This window comes from Protopterus annectens, chromosome 16.part0 (assembly GCF_019279795.1).
Source record: "Protopterus annectens isolate FY-2018-M chromosome 16.part0, PAN1.0, whole genome shotgun sequence".
Taxonomy (NCBI): domain Eukaryota; kingdom Metazoa; phylum Chordata; order Ceratodontiformes; family Protopteridae; genus Protopterus; species Protopterus annectens.
The window spans coordinates 403,609,602-403,629,631 of NC_056750.1; the positions used below are offsets into that span (position 1 = coordinate 403,609,602).

Below are 20,030 nucleotides of genomic sequence, written 5' to 3' on the forward strand. Positions count from 1 at the left end.
ATAAAAGCTGTCTTTAACTTTTAGTGCTACAATAACAGTACTGCTCTGATGCATGCATACCACATGCTTCTCTCATCCAGGCCAATCTAGCGGCATGGGTTCTCACATTCAGTTCTCTCTCTGTGGCAGCTGTGGAAAAAAATATCAGAACAGAATACCATTGCAAATAGCAGGTCTGACTATAAACTCTTACAAGTAGTGTCTGTAATTGATACTTACACACATGTGGGGTGCCTCCAGTCCTACATTTCTCAAGCCAATGTTCGAGGGTATCCCTCTTCCTCCTCCAGAGGTCATTGTAGTGGTGTATACATTGCTCAACAGTGCGGGGGATACTGGAAGTACTGGTCACAATGTGGGTAATACTATTCCATGCCTCTGACTTATACTCTGAATCGGAATAGTCCCTTTGCAATAGCCTGGGCCCGTGTTACTTCACTAGGAGTCCAACAAACTCTTTGGACTCCTGGACACCCTATCTTTGAGCATGAAATCTCACTCCCTCTCCACATACCTCTGCCATATCCACCACGGATCAAGACCAATGTAGAATGATGTTTCCCTGCTAATTGTAGTTATTGTGTTTACTGAGAGTGCGCACACTGTTTGAAAGTGTTGCGCAATGCTTACCATCTTGCAAACATGGTGCTTGGCATTGCATATCTTTAACCATGATGTTTGCACAATGTCAAGTGGAGCAAACGTATAAGTATTTGAAAGTGTTACATATACCTGTATTAGAACCTGGTACCATCTGGTTCCAAAAAGGAATGGATCAATGCATTAATAGGTGGTGCCACAGACTCAGTTGAGTAGCAGGTGTATTTTAGAGACTGAATAGCAACTGGCAGACTTAACTGCTGTTGCATACACCTGCTACTTACCTGTCTCTGTAGCAGGAGGTATTAATGCACTTAATGCAGTGATACATCGTTTCTGGGGCCAGATGGTACTGGGTCCTAACACAGGTGTAACTATTAAGTTTAACTGCTTTTGTATCAATGTTGCTGTTCACTGGTGTGTGATGTGCACCACTGTGCAATAATGCTTTAGAGGATATAAATGGGGAATATAGGGCAGTGGTGACATGGGGAGCAAGCAGGGAGTAGAACAATAGGAATTCCCTGCTACGCTGTGACAGGACTGACTGCATGAAATACATGTACTGCAAAACAGACTCTGTGGCAGCACGTGTGAATGCATTGATATGCATTGCTGCATTATGCCCTGTTGTTTGGGGCAGATGGTACTGGGTTCTAGTACAGGTGTATGTAGTACTTTTATAGGTGTCTGTGATACATTCACATACATTTATATACAGGAGTCATTCACTGTTGCTTAGCGATGGTGTGAGATGTGCACCATCATGCAATAATGCTTTATAAAAAAAGAACTGGAGAAGATAGGACAGTGGTGATATGGGGGCAAGCAGAGGGGAGTACAAAGGGAAATACTTGCTAAACTGTGAGAGTTACTATTGATTGTATAAAATATAAGTGTTACATAACTGACTTTGTGGCACCATATATTAATACTTTGATCCTTTCCTTTTTGGGGCCAGATGGTATTAGGTTTAAATCCAGGTGTACGTATATGCTATTCAGAGAGTTCATGCTAATGTACAATCTATTTATTCTATCAACTTTCTAGGTATGGAACTGCAATATTACATATCTGTACATATTTTGTGGGCCATTGTCCCCCTCATTATGTATGCCTTTGGTCTTGCTCAAAGCAGATGACAGGTATGTTCATGTTTCATTGTAACACATATCTATGAGATATTTTATTCCCTATTTCTGTTTATGTACGTATCCTTGCATTATGTTTGGCCTTTGTGGAGAAATGTTGTGCAGAATCAATGCTATCTATGTTGCCTTGGTGGTCCTTGTGGCATTTTGCACAAATCTGCGCACCATTGGTGATTTGACTTACACAGAATTGCTATCAATGTTCACATGCAAGATTTTGTGGCGAGAACCACTGCCATGAGCTGCAAAACCTTACTTAGATGTGCTGTGCCTCAATAATATGCATTGTGCAATGCCTTGCAATGAGCACCATTGCAGAAGCAGGTACACTCCATGTAGGCTTTGGGCGAAGCCTCCATGGAGTTTATTGAATCCTGGAGTTTATCTTTATGCATTTTATTTTTAGCTTGCTAACTAGGTAGCTAGGCTGTTCCAGGGACCCTTTTCAGCCACAGCTCAAGACACATTGGCATTTATAAAACAAAATTAAAGTAACAGAAGATGAGTGTGAATAATGATGTATAGTAAATGTACACCAAATGTAAAGGGGTATAGAACAGTATACTATAGAATAACAAAATAATAATTCGCAAAACAACACTACAGCAACAGAAACTTCAACTACAGTCACACAGTTTTACTATTCAATATCAAAAAGAGAAGTAGAATCTAACAAATTTTATTTCAAGGCAACCTGCATCAACATCAACCTAGTGGACTTCTTTGAGAAGGTCACCAAGGTAATGGATGAGGGGGAAAATGGTGAATACCACCTACCTCGACTTGGCTAAGGTGTTCAATACAATACCCCACTTGGGTATAATTCACAAACTCAATGAACTAGGCATAAACCCCAATGTAACTCAATGGATTGTCAGTGGGCTGACAAACAGGACCTAGGAAGTCAGGACTGGTGAAAACTTTCCCACTAATGACATAGTGCATTAGCTTACTAGCCCACTCACAGACCAGTCACCAGTGGGGTACCTTAGGACTCCATGCTAGCATTGCTCCTATTTGGTATTTACTTCTGGGATGTAAAGGCTAATGTCAAGGGTCTTTGGATAACAAAGTTCACAGACGATTGTAAATTGGGAGCTATCATACATTCTCCCTGTGATATAGGGAAATATTGCCAACCTAGCTATCTGGAATTTTGTAAATAATTCTATGCCATTTATGAATATTGATATGATTTATACAGAACTGTATGTTATGTACTGAGCTAAGATCTACCCACAGTGTACCCTGATGGAACACAGAAGATTAACCTGCAAACTTAAGAATAGTTGAGGTTAAGTTACTTTATAGCTGGGCCATAAACAAAAGATGTTATCTCTCAGTTTCAGTTCAGTAGCAGACACAATGTCTAGAGCTAGATGTTTCTGTATTGTCTTAAAAATGAAATAATTACTAGGTTTGAGATGTGGACGTGTTTTATTGCTTTATGACTTCCCAGCAGCTGCAAAGATCAGAGAGATATGTTTTTCTCACACAGAGATGTTAAATTCTGTTAGTTTCTGTTTAGCCTGGGAACTGAAGTCAGATGACAAGGAGTGATGCCATCTAAGCTAACCCAGCAGTAAAATGTGAAATTAATTTAAGAACTCTCTCGATGAGAGACTGTGCATTTTGTATTTTGTCTTTGACCTGGAAACATCCACTCATCATCATCATCATCATCTGCACTTGCCTTGCTGTAAGTAAGATTTAGGGCACAGTATCTCTTTTAGATATAGACAGGAATATAGTAAAGATTAGTTTAAATGTTTTCTTTATTTATTTGAAACTGTCCTGCAATGTTGTTTTAAAATATTTCCTGTGATTTTGAACTCTGAATTTACAGTGTTGATTTTATTGAGTATTGTTTTCTTCTTTTATTATTTATTATCAAATATATTTAAACCTATCTTTGTGGCTGATATTTGTGAGACATATTAAGCTCTGAGAGTACTTGCATATGTATTTGGTGACACTGTACAGACCATTCCTAAATAGCCTGGCTCTCGGTCAGACTACCATTTTTTTAATAGTAACATTACACAGTAGGATTGGACACCCTTTGGTAAGGGCCTTAAAGTAGCTGATAAGGGATTCTGCTGGCAGTGATGTCTGGGCAGAAGGGGGGGTATAGCTAGTAAACCTGTGCCAGCCTTTCCCAGGCGTGTGTTTGTGCATAAATCAAATCTCAATGTCTGTGTGTGTGTGTGTGTGTGTGTGTGTGTGTGTGTGTGTGTGTGTGTGTGTGTGTGTGTGAATAAATCAAATCTCAATGTCTGTGTGTGTGTGTGTGTGTGTGTGTGTGTGTGTGTGTGTGTGTGTGTGTGTGTGTGTGTGTGTGTGTGTCAGCTACTTGGGCAGGGACATGAAGCACTGGTTGGACAGAGAGAGTGTTGAGAGGACTTGACTTGGAAACCTGGCCAAGGACTCAACTCTATAGCTGTGCCAGTGGGGAGTACAGCTGCATCACAGATCAGCAATCAGGAGGACAACCAGGCTGGCCTTGGAGATGTACAACTCTCAGAAAATGGACAGCTCAACCTTTCCACAGAGGACTTAAAATCCATCTGGAGTTAAAGATATTGGGCTGGAGGCCAAGCATTTGGAAATAGAAGCAGCAGAAAGACCGAGACATCTAGAGGCTGAGGAAAATGTGAAACTGCGATGTCTACAGGCTGAGGAAAAGGAGAGGCAGAGGCAACATAAAAAGGAGAAGCTGACTCTACGCCAGAGTCATGGAGGTAATGGGGAAGGGAGAACTGAACCCCAGAAGCAACAAAAGTCAGTAAATTTCTTCTACAATTTACAGAGGGGGATAATTTTGATAGTTTCATTCATATGTTTGAGAGGGTATGTAAACAGTATAATGTTGACCAGGGGCTCTGGGTACAGTTTCTGACCCCCTTACTCCATGGTAAAGCTGTAACTGCTATTTCTATATTGTCTGATACTGATTGCTTAAATTATAATATTGTAAAAAACTATATTTTAGAATGCTTTAAGTTAACACCTGAAGCTTATAGAAAAAAGTTTTGTAAGCACAGACGCAAGGCAGATGAAAGTGTGTGTGAATATATTGCTGAACTAAGCACTTATTTTCATAGGTGGGTGAGTGGATGTCAGGTCACCACTTCTGAAGGGCTGGTAGACCTTTTGGTGAGGGAACAAGCCCTTAGCACTTTGCCTGAGGATATGAGAATCTGGTTAACTGATAGACTATGCAATACTACAGACGAGTTGGGGAAGTAGTGAGACCTATACCTAGCAAGCAGGGCATCACTGCACAGGAAAGGGACACCCAGTGCTGCTCATGGGTCTAAGGGAACCCATGGTGGGAAGCCCAGAATGCCCCAACAGAGTCTACCAGTAGCAGGGGAAGCCACTAGTCCAGGTAAACATCCAGGACCAAGGGTTAAATGTTTGAAATGCAACCAGTGGGGCCATGTAACATATAGATGCCCACGGTGACATGGTGAACAAAAGGTGGGAGAGCCAGTAAGTGGGAATGACAAAATGCCAGCAGTAGATTGCCTCGAGACAACAAGAGTACCAAACTACCACAAGAGGTTATATCCTATATTACTAAATGGGAAAGAGGCCATTGCTAAGAGAGACACAGCCTTTGACCTAACCATTGTGAAGCCTGCAGTGGTTAAAGAGGAGCTCTACTTGCGTGGGCAGTCTACTCCAGTCAGAACTTTAGGAGGGACCCCATTCCAAATACCTTCGGCTAGTGTTCACCATGATTGGAAGGGCGGAAAAGGAAGCAAGCAAGTAGGTGTATTTGAGGATATCCCTGCAGAAGACCTGACAGGGAATGATTTTGATAATGCAATACCTTGTGCACATGCAGTGACACACAGTCAGGCTTAGAGACAAGCATGTGGGTTTGGTAGCCTGGGGAGCCCCAGACCAACTGCAGACTTGCAGCCAGGACTGGTTGAAGTGGTTACTTCAGGGAGGGAGCTACCCTGTAGCAGTGAGACTGAAGGTGAACCACAGTGGCTTGTGGGTACTGATGTTCCCTTGGACAGAGTGACTGCAAGGGCAGAGGTGAATAGTAGTAGTACCCGGGCTGACAGTGAGGCACCGCTGTCAGAGGATACCAGACTTCCTGTGGAAAGGGAGCTGGGAAGGGTTACAAAGAGAAAGTTGAGAAAGGCTCAGCTCTCAGACCCTACATTACAAGGCCTGAGGGAGGTAGCTAGTGAGGCACCTGATTCTCAAGGGAAGGGGGAATCTATATACTGGGACAAAGGGTTTCTGTATAGAAAGTGGACCCCTGAGGGAGGGTTAGAGGGTGAGAGAATACAGCAGTCAGTAGTGCCCAGAGCCTACCGTCTGGCACTTCTAGCCATCACCCATGATATTCCCTTTGCAGGTCATATGGGCATAAAACATACAAAGAGATGTATTATGCAGAACGTTTATTGGCCTGGGATTTCTAGAGAGTTCTGATGAAGTCTTATAATGGATGAAAGTGCTAAACTACTGACTGGAATTTTTCATAAAATTTTTGATTGTCACTGCCTAGCCTCTCCTTTTTGTTATTGGTTTGAGTGGAGGTATACATTTCTAGAGATGAAACAGGGTACTGAAGGACCTGTAAGCAGTGACAAAAGGTAGGCAAGGCAGGCGACAAGGTGAAAGCTCCTTTGATGCCTTTGCTTGTGATTGAGGAGCCATTTCAGAGGGTAGCTATGGATATTGTGGGGCCTCTGAGTACCCCAAGTTCCACAGGGAAAACTTGTATCCTAGCGGTAATAGATCATGCTACCTGATACCCTGAGATGGTGGCTCTGTCCTCCATTGAGGCAGAAAAGGTGAAAAATGCTTTGTTAGAGATTTTCAGCAGGGTAGGTTTTCCAAAACAAATACTGACTGACCGAGCTGCCAACTTCATGTCAGGTCTGCTGGCTTGTCTGTGTAAGTACTGGGGGGTTAAGCACCTAAAGACCACCCCCTACCATCCCCAGACTAATGGTCTCGTTAACAGCTTAAACTCTACACTCAAGTCCATGCATTTGCAGACCAGTTTAAGAGGGACTGGGATAAATATTTGCCCTGTCTGTTGTTTGCTTACAGATAGCTATCCCAGGAATCCACAGGTTTTTCACTCTTTGATTTGCTGTATGGGCATAGGGTGAGGGGACGTCTAGATTTGATTCAAGATGAGTGAGCAGGTGAGTGTGAATCCCACAAGCAGTCTGTTGTGGCATATGTCCTAAAAAACAGTTGGCTATCACTGTGGATTTGCCCTTTTCCCCACTGTAGTGTGATCTTGGAATTAGTACAATTAGTTAGGGGGTGTATGGGGGTCACCCCCACTTTGTAATGTTTGTACTGGGGTGTTGTGTATAGTTGGCCTACCGATTTATTTCCCTAGGAAATAAATCAGTGATCTGGCCGTTCAGATATCTGGGAGTTCTACACATATGTGTCGATGGAACGGTGTTCGGCTTTATTCCATTTCGAGTTCCTGATACAGACTCCAGTCATAGGCCATGTATGTATGAATGACCTGAGCTGTACCTCCCTAGACTATATGAAGAGACAGACATGATGGACCTCTCTGAATATGTGTCCCAGGCTATTGTCGCTCATCCAGTCAGGATAAAACAAACGAACAGTTGTGAGTTCGGTTCAAGCAGCTTTATGGCACACAAACACATCTGGATTTAGGTTTAGTAACTTAAACTTAAATAAACTTATAAACAGACTGACTGCTACACTAAGACATGTTAACACTCTGGCTGTTCTCTCAAAATGGCACTGCTGTCTGCATGTGCTCACTGTTTATATGCACGTGTCTACACGTGGAAATGCTTCTTAAAGTTTCAACACATGCTCTGTTCTACATACTCTCTCTTTGAGAAATAGATCATACACCAAATTACAGTATTCATTAACATGCAATTACACAGAAATGATCCTTTGACATGCAATTATAGAGAACTTATTCTCTGACATGCAATCATACAAAATCAAACACATATAAAACAATCATGTCCAGGTTGCTGTGTATTTTACACTACGTCTACAAATACGACCTGATCATGTAACATAAAAATCAAAATTGGATCTAGCAACAGGGACTGTCTTCAAGGAATGTTCAACTTTGGGGACATCTGCGACATCATCAGAAACTGGAATAGATACTGAGCCACATTCTTCCATATGAACATAGTCAGGGTTGATCTGAGATCTAGAGTCGGTATCATAGGTACCAATGCTGTGACATCGATTCAGACATAGGAAGAAGATGCCTGTGGTTTCTCCTGTATTCTATACCCTCAGATTCCACTAAGTAGGATCTTGGCTCAGCACATATGCCTCTTACTTGACCAATGCGATCAAAGCCTTTCGCTGTTTGCATCCTCAATGCCTCTCCTACTTTTAACGGACAAATAAATTTGCTTGTTTTATTGTAGCTGGACTTCTGAAAGTAATGCTTCTTAAAGAGTTGGTCTTTGATTGTGCTGTTGTTTTTAGCATTAGGCACCAACAAACTGGAACTGATAGGCAAGGTTGTTCTAATTTGCATAGCTAGAAGTCTCTGAGCAGGCGAGCCAAGTAGGTCGTCCCTGGGTATATTAATGAGATTAAGTAAATCCAAAAGATATCTGTATTGTCATGCTTTGAGCTCTCTAGTAATTGCTTTGCACTCTGTACTGCACATTCAGCAAGGCTGTTTGCTTGTGGGTACTCCATACTACTAGTAACATGGATAAAGTCCCACTCTTTTGCAAATTTTGAAACAATTGACTTGTAAACTGGGTACCGTTGTCAGAAATAACTTTGTGTGGACTACCATGGACTGAGAAATGACATTTCAACTTAGTAATAACAGCACTGGACGTTAGGTTAGCTAGCAAATCTATTTCAAACCAGTTCAAATAAGAGCCTACAAACACTAAGTAATACTGATTGTGCCACACAAATATGTCAGTGGCTACTGTTTGCCAAGGTAGTTCAGGAATCTGGCTTAGCTGAAGTGGTTCTTTTTGCAAATGCGGTTCAGTGCTATTGCATACTGAACAAGATGAAAGCACTTTATCAATGTCCTTTAACACAGAAGGCCAAAATACTAGTCCTCTCGCCCTTCTTTTGGTAGCTTCAGAAACTAGGTGGCCACGATGCAAAATCTGAGTGCATTCATGTTGTAAGGAAGTAGGAACAATAACTTCAGGAGCTTTGAAAATAATACCATCTTCCATCAGCATCTCATCTCTGTATGGAAAATAAGGTTGTACTTCTGGCGGTACACAAGATTGTTTTGAAGGCCAGCCAACATTTATGAAGTGGTTGAGCTTCTGCAAAACTGCATCAGTCTTTGTATGATCTCTCAGCTCATCAGGTCTTGTGGTAGAAAAACTATGCACTTCTATGACATCAAAGTCAAAATGCTCTGCATCAAGCAGTTCTGTGGTATTTCTGGTCGATAATGTATCAGCCAGATAAAGAAGTCTGCCTTTTGCATAGACCATCTTGAAGTTGTATTTTTGTAATCTGAGCATCATTCTTTGTAGTCTTGCTGGAGCAGTATGCATAGGCTTCTTTAAAATAGTGACTAGAGGTTGATGATCAGTTTCAACTTGGATAGCTCAGCCATAAATATAATCATGGAACTTCGAACATGCGAACACAATTGCCAAAAGTTCCTTCTCAGTTTGAGCACAGTGCATTTCCCAAACCAGACTGGAGCCAGAGTAAAGTTGAGCGCTTTCACCCCATTTATTAATGAACTTCCTCACAATGCATTTTAGTTTGGGTAAGAGTTCTAGATACATAGGCAACTGGTATGCCTTCTTGAAGAATAACTGCACCAAGTCCGAACTTTGAAGCACCACAGTAAAGTACTGGTTTATAGACATCATAGTATCTCAACGTAGGCGGGTTGGCAATTTGCTGTTTGAGGTTATCAAATGCTCTCTGGTATTGTTCCACCCATGACCTGGCACCATTTTTGTGTGTAACCTCTCTTAAAGGCATGGATAACTCATTAATGTCAGGAATACATTTGCCCAAATAGTTAACCATACCAAGGAAACGCTGTAAGATTTGGACACTGTCTTATGCTGGCATCTCAAGAATGGCTGCCTGTTTGGAAGGGTCTGGTCATAAGCCTGTACTGGTAAATAAATGACCTACATAAGTAACTTCTGGTAGCCTGAATTTACATTTCATAGAATTGAGCTTCAAGTTCACTTCACATGCTCTATCCAGAACTTTCCTGAGGTTTCTGCCATGCTCTACATCTCCATTACCTTCAACCAGTAAATAATCCACTATTGTAGCACACGGATAACACAAAAACATTTGCTCCATTGCACTCTGAAAGACTTCACTGGCAGAATTTATTCCAAATGGCATTCTGAGAAATCTGTATCTACCAAATGGTGTGCTGAATATAGTCAGTAATGAAAATTTGCTATCAAGCATTACTTGCCAAAATGAAGTCTTTGCATCCAAGACAGAAAAAAACAGTGGCAACCTCCTCGACTGTATGTATAGGATGATGAGGTCTCTTTAATGCCTTGTTCAAGTCTCTTGAGTCAATGCATATTCTGATTTCATCTGAGCATTTTTTATGAGCAACTACCATGGAAGGCACTCACTCAGTTGGTTTTGTGACTGGACAAATCACACCTTGTTGCGCCATCTTATCTAACTGGACCTTGACGTTGTCATGCAGAGCTATTGGAACTCTTCTCACTGGTCTAGCCACTGGACTGACCTCTGGGTCTACTTTCATGGAGTATACAACTGGAAGTTTGCCTGGCTTGTCATTGAAAACATCAGCATACTCTGAGAAAATAGCATCAGTGAAGCTGGAACTGAGATATGTGCTTATATGATGGACTTCCTTGGTAAAAGAAAGCAGACTGTACAGGTCTTCTGACTACATAAAATTGCAAGCTGTAAATACTCCCAGCCAAATAGCATGAAAGCACTACTGAGCCTTCGGTTTGAATCTCTTCACCTCTATAACAAACACGCTTTGCAAAATTAGCCAAATTAAGTTGCTCACCGGTTCTCACTCTAGAACCTGCGGTGGTGGTGCTGCGGTAGCGTTGTCGCCTCACAGTTAGACATTGCCCGTTCGATTCTCAGTTAGAGCGTCTTCCGTGTGGCGACATGCGTGAACAGGCGTTCCTTTGTTGAAGGTTGTGCATTAGGCCCGGCAAGCCAGCACGTAAAATCTCTACTGCCAATCATTAGCGGACCGGAGTTCCGCTGTGGTGACCCCTAACTGGGAAAAGCCGAAAGACACAAACAAACAAACCAGCTCTCACTCTAGCAAATGTTTCTGCAGCCATTATATTACCTTTGAAACAGTGTCTACTTTAAGCACCATGGGTTTACCCACTGATCAAGACAGTACAAAACACGCCGTTCTTTGCCAATAAATCTATTGCATTAATCTTTTCACTGACCACTGATACACCATCTACATAGAAAGTAGGGTTGCAACTTTCTACATAGTCAACTTACTTTTTTGAGTGACATTGGATGAGGTTTGCTTGATTTACAAAACTTTTGAAAGTGGTTCCATTTTTTTACACTTGTGGCATTGCTGACCAACTGCTAAGCACTTCTCTCTTTTAGACTCATGATTGGCACCACAATAAGACTTGACTTGGGTTTTGCTGACTCACCCTTATACCGCACTGACCATGTCCGTTTTGCTAGGCTAGACTTGGAACTTGCTAGAAAGTTACAGGTCCTCCCTGGAAAACCTGCAGGGGCTGCAGCTGCCATATGCTTAGGCCTGCTTCTGTTAGCCATGTGCTGCATGCTGTCTACGTGTACTCTAGAGGCTGCTGAAACCATGCTCTTATCACATGCAAGCATACTTGTGTGCCTTTCTGTGCACTCATGGATTTGACAAATCTTTATAGCTTTGCTCAACATTAAATCACTGTCACAATGCAAAATCTTTCTCACTGCATTACTATTAACACCACACACAAGCCTGTCCTTTATTAACTTGTCTTTCAAATCACCAAATCTGCACATTTTAACTTTATTTCTCAAGTCAATCATATAAGCCGCAAAAGTTTCACCTGGCTTTTGGTCTCGTATATAAAATAGGTGCCTCTCTAATGTAACATTTGTCTGGGGGTTGCACATTTCTCTAAATTTACATTTCAAGCACTCAGGATCCTCTCTTGATTCAGCCGGTACAACAGTATGGTGGTTTTCCCCTTCTCCTGCATATAATGCTGGTGCATACACAAATGAATGCTCTCTTTCAATGGTGTCTGACCCCACTAAGTTAAGCAAAATAAATGCCCTCATATGTGCATCTTTGTCAGGAAAAAGCTGCGTGTATGAAAATATCATATTCCTGCTCAACTACTCTCCAGTTCTCTACAATATTATAATCAAACACAAGTGGACTGGGTCTACGAAATGCCTCTGCCATATCAACACACTGTAGTGAATGTGCTTGAAATTATGTACATTATGTATGAACTTATAAACAGATTGACTGCTACACTCATACATGTTAACACTCTGCCTGTTCTCTCAAAATGGCACTGCTGCCTGCACATGTTCACTATTTATATCACGTGCCTACACTTGGAAATGCTTCTTAAAGTTACAACACATGCTCTGTTCTACAGCTAGTATGAGCCTTGCACTGAGCAACATTCTACCATCACCAAGAATTATATCACAATACAAAACGAAAATGACTGACTTCAATAATTGGCTTAGCTACTGGTGTCATTCCAAGAGGATTCAGTATTTGTCAGTCTGGGATGACATGATTAACAGACCATGCTGCTTTGCCAGGGATGGTCTGCACCTGTCACTGCTACACTTTCAAATACCGGCGAAGGCATTAGCCACCCCCATAGTGCCTTTTTTTAGGTAGTGCCAAACCAACAGACCTTCCAACGTAACTAATTCTTCTAATGCCAAGCTGAAGGTACTACTGCTCAAAGCTAGGAATCTTAACAAGAAATTGCACTCCCTGGAAGCTCTCCTCACCCTGGAGAATTCTGACATCTGTGCAGCTGCAGAGACATGTTTCAAGGCTGCAGAAAGCACCCCAGCAGTACAAGGCTACAATGCCTATTACACTTTCAGACCACCCTCTGAAAAGGAAAAAAAAAAAGGAGAAGTGGTCATTAGCCAGTTATATAACTATGGACCTATCAGAACAGGTACTCTTCACAACTGCAAACATAGTGAAGACTATTCCAGTTTTGTTGCTCATCACACTTACTTCAGGGAAGTTTAAGTGGAGGCTAGTTTCATATTTCAAGCAGTCAGGCACTGTGGCAGAACATCTAGTGCATCATAAACAACACAACATCATATAAATCTGTTTTAATAACATTTGCTACCAGCAAGAATGACTGAACACTTCTCCCTGATGGCAATTTTATTTGAAAAGAAAGTCTGCCTGCATGATTTTAGTGGACCTACAGGAGGCAAAATCATGTAGTTCACGTTGTTTCACTTAACAAGACAGAGCCACAAATGCTGTAGACAAACAAAATACTATTACCCAGGACATATACCACTGAAAATAGTCTACTTTAATGTAACAACAATTATTGTTTGCATAATGACTACTAAAAGCCATCCTGAAACCATCTAAGTGTAACATTCAGAATCTTTACATTTGGACATAACAGTGGATTTCCATTGAAGTCAACAGAATCGCTTATGCTTCAGTGGATGAATGCTACGCAAATAGGTTAAAGTGCAATTCAACTAACGTCACCATTTGATTCACATCTTAATTCATCCTTGTCCCACTACCATTTTTGCACTTGGGAGTCTGGACACATCAGAAACAACCAATGTATTTCAATATTCCTAGAGTTATTTCAAATCTTAAACTGCAACATTAGATCTTATATTAGGAAAGTCCTAGTTGCTAATTTAGGACACCAAGTTATTTTCCAGTGTATTTAATTTACTTTTATCAAACTGTTGACACTAAATATGTTGGAGAAATTGACAGACAGCAATGAGGCATTTGGACAGCTCTTTACTATACCCTAGTTTGTTTATACCAACATCAAAGTTAAAGTATTAGATATTGCATTTGAATTAAACCAGGGTAAAGAGAAAAAAGAAAACAAGTGTGGCTTCCTGAAATAAATAAACTGAGGCATTGCTTCATAACTGTCTTGCATGTCAAGTCAATATTCCACTCAGAAATACTGAATGGCAAATGTGGCTATGCAGCCCGCCTCACACTTTTCTGAGTTAACTCTTCACATTTATATGCTACTTACCATCAGATGAATACTCTTATGTTAGTGTAAACTGATACATAAAATACCCATTTGTAGAATCTGTCACTGTAATTTTAACAAATGTACTTATACTATTCTTACAGAAACTATTTCAACGTTTGCCAAAGCAGTGAGAACATATAATGGACTTCCATTTAATCTACAACAGTTTAATGGGTTTACAAACTATATGGAATTTAAGCATGTGGAAATTATCCTATTACAGCCACAGTCCAATGCAGCTGTGGACAGATTAATACAGACACCAAGTCTCTAACAGCTGCTGGTACAAAGTATATACTCTGGAAACAGAATATTCATACTTATCTAAGTGTCTGCAGAGTGGATTCATATATCAAGTGAACATTTACCTGTTGAACTACTGCTGAAATCTACCATCAAGACTAAAGTACCAATATCTCCTGACAAATTTCCACAAATTTCTGACTAAAAAACTGCTGATCCATGAAAAATATACATACCTTTATGTCATGTAGCTTATGCCTATTATGATAATCAGCAAACTACTGCATTTTATTTTTATTTATTTAACATTTGTTGGCCGGGAAAGTCCGATTAGGTTCCACAGAGCCTGTTTTCAGCAGAGGCCCCGGGAGAAATGCTCCAGATGCATGTCTTTGGAATGTGGGAGGAAACCGGAGTAGCCGGAGAAAACCCACGCGAACACAGGGAGATCATGCAAACTCCACACAGAAGGCACCCCAGCCGAGAATCGAACCGGAGAACCTCTCGCTATGAGGTGACAACGTTAACCGCTGCACCACTGTGCCGCCCGTTTTAGATTTGAAAGCTACTTTTCCAAGCTGTTTTCTAAATTCTGAAATGCACATCTTTGAATTTGGTGTCTCTTCACTTTGTAAATGAGTGCTGATTAATAAGCAGGTATAACCTTTTATAGGTTCATAGGTTCACAGCTAAGTACTAGGCTAGCTATACTTGTGAGCCACTTAAACCCTAGCCAGTTTCCCTTTTCTGGGCTCAAAACAACCTATCCCATTTGGATAGATTGGCCTTACCTATATCATGGTCTAAAATTATATATTACCCCTAATAAGAATAAATGGGATCATACCATAGATCATTTCAGGGAACCCATGCATGGGATAAAGCATTTAGGAGCTGCATCTGTCCATTAGTTGTACAAGTAGCAGTCCTGGGGTAAATTTTCTGTTTCCCATCCACAGATCTGAGTTGTGCTTGAAAATGGACAGGGAAGAACTTTCTTTTATTGTGGATGGGGAGTCTGTTCCATAGCAGGGGTATCCTCTGCAAAATTTACCTGTCCCTCCCTGTGTACTTCTAAACATCAAAGTATGCAAACCTCAAACGGCTAACAATTGATCCTGAAAAATCGAAAGCCAAAACAATGAAAAAACAAAACACTTATGTTTTTGCAGGAGGGAGGCAAGCCCCCTGCACATCCATGACGGGTGCTGCACCCCTCTTCCTGCTAATTATATATATACCAACTCCGAGATCGCTCTTCAGTGGGAAAAGTGTAAATTCCCCAATTCCACTGTGCACAGTTTTGCACAGACTTCACACCAGCAGAAGTTATCAAATGAGTTTTATTCACGTCTGTCAGTGTTAAACATATTCAGGATTATGAATATTTGATTATATGGCATGCTCTCGTACCTTCAAACCATTCTGTTGATGCTGTGGAAGAGGTTTAGATCCCTAGACTGAGTATTACTGATGCCATTTGACTTGATGTGCAGTAAATTCATCAGTAATGGGTCAGAGGATGCATTGTATGCCAGACACAGGTCACCTCTTAGCAGTCTGTAGAATACCATGTAAAGTGAAAAGCCCTGAGTTAGTCCATGTAGGACATGTTGTTCAGGCCTTGTCTTCTTTTAGTAGGTATCTCTGTGGGCTTTCCAGTTGTTGCTTATGTCTGGAAAGATATGTGCCAAAGGGGATATAATAGTCAATAAGTGGTCTAATGAGGACTGAATAAAGGGGACAATGACATCCCTAGATCTAGACACAATCCTTTTGATTATAAGCTGTGCAAAATGGAAGGACTTTCTTAAAACAATAGACACATGTTGATCAAAAATTAGGTCACTGCCCAAATAAGTTCCCAAATCCTGAACACCTTGGTCAACTCTTAGGGGTGTATTGTCAAAGTGGGATTCTCTGGGGTAGATGACTTCTCAAAGGACATAATAATGCATTTTTGGCATTAATTTTAAGACCACGATTTTGACACCAGTTATTTATTTGAGACAAACCTTCCTGCAAGCTGGCTAAATCATTTGGGGATTTAATGACTGCTCCTAGCTTGCAGTCATCTGCAAACTTAGTCAGTCAGAGCCCTTTGGTATTGACTTTTACTTCAGAAAAGTAGATGCCAAACAGGCATGTTTTAGGCTATTTTATTTATTATTTTATATACACTGTATCAATATATGAAAAAAACACTTTTAAGTGAATGACCATTTTCTTTACTATGTTAAATCCTACAGTTTAATGTACTGAAACACAGAACATTACAGATAGGTGCACAGAATGTAAAGTTGTGCTTAAATTTATACAACAATAGGAAGTGACAAGGGCAAGGTTATGACAATAGCTGGTATTTCAGGAGTAAGGAATGTTGATGAGGAGCTTAACTGTGGAGGTGTTGGTAAAGCCAAAGAGTATTTTCCCATTAAAGCTGTCTGCTAATATAGCACAAATAATGCAAAATAAGAATTCTGTAAATTAGTGAAAGAATAAAATGTCATGAGTATATCTAAACCAGGAAAATGAAGGGAAGTCAAAATGGGAATCAGTGTGGCACTTTAGAGCAGTTCTGTATATAAAATAACTACATGGCCTAATATGTATGATGGGATTAGATGCTAAACTGATTAGATGAGTGGTTGAAGGTACCATAAACTGTGCAGAGAGATGATTTTCAGATAATGTCATTTGCCAAAAGTTGGATTTGGGAAGAAAAAGTGAGAGTACCCATGAATGTGATATCAGGGTAGTTGTAGATAGAAATGGGGGGAGGGGTGCCTTTGAGTAAATAAAGAGGATTGATTCTGATATTACATGGACAAGACTAAAGTTTTTCTTGTATTATGTAAGTTTAGGGCAATTGAGGCAAATAGCATGCCAATAACCTGCAGCAACCAAGACGAATACTACTTTTCTGGCCATTTACTTTAATCACATTTGCAATATTTCCATCTTTTCATATGCCTAAAGTGAGACATTGTTTTCCTAACACATGACTTTCTATAAGACAAACCATACCCTAACCAATACAAAATATGTATTTTCACTTTATTACAAAAATAAAGGTACACTGCTCAACACTTTTTATTTCCCTTTATTGTCTAATATATTAAGTTTTTTTCAATTATAGAATTACCATTGTCTGCAACCTTTTGAGAAATGTCTAAAAATATTTTTTCCTGTAAAACAGTAGGACTTTTTCCATTTTCATATTTCTTCCCCGCTAAACATAATTGCCCAAATTAGGACCGCACCAAGAAAAGAGGGAAGGTGGTAAACCTGCCTTAATTCTATTGTCAAAAAAACTGGATTAGTAACTTTAAGATAAATCTCAGTGAAGAATAGTCAGTAGCACTCAAACGACCAATAATCCACAAAAAAATGCTACAAAAGTCGCGGCAAAATTTCCAAATGTTATATGATTAATTTATTGCAATGGACTGTTGGATTGCAATAAATTAATCATATAACATTTGGAAGTTTTGCCGCGACTTTTGTAACTTTAAGCTAAATCACAAGTAGTGAAAATGGGAAGCTTTACTGAAGACTTTAACTCCCCTTTGTTGTTTTATATCATATTAAAGTTTTGAGGAATATTAAAAAATATCACATTTGTCATGTTTCATGTTTTGCCCCCCCCCCCCCAAGACAAAACTGCCCAAGTCATGTTTGCCCTAAAAAAGGAAGCAATGTGCCAATCCTCCCTATATTCTGTGGCTGGGCAAGTCTGGATCACAAGTGGTAAAAATGTAAATATTTGTATTCTGACTTTATTTTACTGTTGCTCGTCACTTTAAAGTAGTGTACCTCTCAACCTCTTAGAGCAAGAAATCTGGACAAAACCACAAATAATGGGGGGGGGGCAATGGTTCAAATAGGGACGCTTTTTTAAATATTGCTTCTACAAACTTAGAAAGCTAATAGAATAGCAGGTTTTGCATTAGCTATGAAGTCTTTAAATCAAATATCTGCCATTATTTTCTGATTTCAATGATTTGTCAGAAAACTACAATTTTATGAGGAACGGACCAGAAATACGAGTCAAAAATCTGGACAGTCTGCGAAAATCTGGACAGTTGAGAGCTATATTATTTGTTTTTTTACAGTATCATCAAGTTTCATATATCCGTGACAGCTCCAAAACAGACTGCAGGTACCACCTGTCTCAACAGAACGGCAATTGATATTACACTGGTTAGATCGCAGTGGGTGCGCACATCACAACCGTCAACAAATTTCATGCAACAAAAATTGAAGCTTGATGAGAAGTTGATGTGATATGGTGTAAGCGCGGCAGAAGGAAAGGTACAATAATGCTCCGCATACTATGATATAACCATGGCATCAGCAATGTAGCCACTACAAACTCACATATCTCGCACGTATAAGCTGTTTTTGATTTTGTGGCAACGGTTTGCAAGGTCATTTTGGCTTTGCTCCTTTCTTAAATCCTCGTGAATGGTAAAGCTTAGGAAGAATATGTTACATTTGCTTATATTTTACTTTGAAGATACAACTAACGGCGAAAGCGTTCGAATAAGCAGTATCAGTATTCGAATCAAGTCACTAATTTTGGACAGTTACCTCTTGAGTTTTTAACTTAGCTCCCAAGTCTTCATGTCAAGTTTGAAAACTACGCAAACAATATAGTCATTTAGATTGGTGAGTGCATTTTGACTAACTGTACCTGTTGTTCTTGTGCTCCCCTTCATAACTGCTACCTATGTATTCCATTTTAGAAGAATATGCTGTTAGTTAAACTAATATTCTATTCGGCATCCGACAATTACGTCTGTGTCACTCATTGCGCTGAGCAGCGGTTACCAACAGCGTCTATAGCAACGGCTATCAAGAAGCCATCTAAAAAATATTGATGAAGTCAAACTATTCCCCGTGTGGTACATTAATTTTTTGTATAGGTGTAAATGGTCAGATATGTATGTTACATAAAATAATACCGCAATATTAAGATAGATTCATAGAGCAGTTTGATTGAATCTGCTTTTGTGAAACAGCCCACATACTGCTCAACATAGTTCCATGCCCCTATCCCGCATGCGTAGCAACTTGACCTTCTGTTATATGTTTTAACTTCCGGTTATGGTGTCGGCAAGTGTTCTTACATAGAACAGTCTAAGCTAAAGGGGACTTCAAGGAGGTTAGGTGGTTCTTGTTCTATGTAGGAATTGTAATATAAAAGACGTTCATTTGGTGCATTGTTGTCATCATGTCAGGCACTGTGGAGCTGCCGACTTTGCAAGAATTGAATATACAGGAGGTGAGCGAGCAAGACGTGTCTTTATTGGTGACCATTTGCCCTTAGTGTGTGTAGTACCCTCTCAACTGTCCAGATTTTTTTCGTTTGTTTTTGGCGTGTTCCTCATAAAATGTTTGGTTTTCTGGATTTTTGTGGTAAATCAGTGAGGACTGAATTCACAAAATGACAAGTATATGAGTTTCAGACTTCATACCATTCAGAAAATGCGCGGTAGCACAATAGATTATATTCAGCAACTTTCTAAGTTTATAACAGCAGTGTTTAAACTGTATCCATATTTTTGGTGCTTTATTCCCACATTATTTTTAGCTTTGTCCAGATTTTTTGTGCTAAGACGTTGAGAGCTCTGGTAGTACCGGTACTGTAGAGATATTAAAAATATCATAACTTTTGCTTTTGCAAGATAGAAAAGACTATAATTATGCTGTCATGCCCTGTGAGTGCGATATAAAAAATGCAAATGCTCTGGGATTTTATCTCAAA

General features: G+C 40.1%; 1 protein-coding gene across 1 annotated transcript in view; it reads right to left on the reverse strand.

Annotated features, from left to right (window-relative positions):
* The window catches only part of MORN5 (MORN repeat containing 5), a 556,302-nt gene extending 537,179 nt beyond the window's left edge, over positions 1–19,123 (reverse strand). Inside the window, exon 1 of the mRNA XM_044058714.1 lies at positions 18,957–19,123. Coding sequence (XP_043914649.1) covers positions 18,957–19,003 — 47 coding nt within the window. The 5' untranslated portion in view covers positions 19,004–19,123. The remainder of the gene's footprint in view (positions 1–18,956) is intronic.
* Between the last annotated feature and the right edge of the window lie 907 nt (positions 19,124–20,030).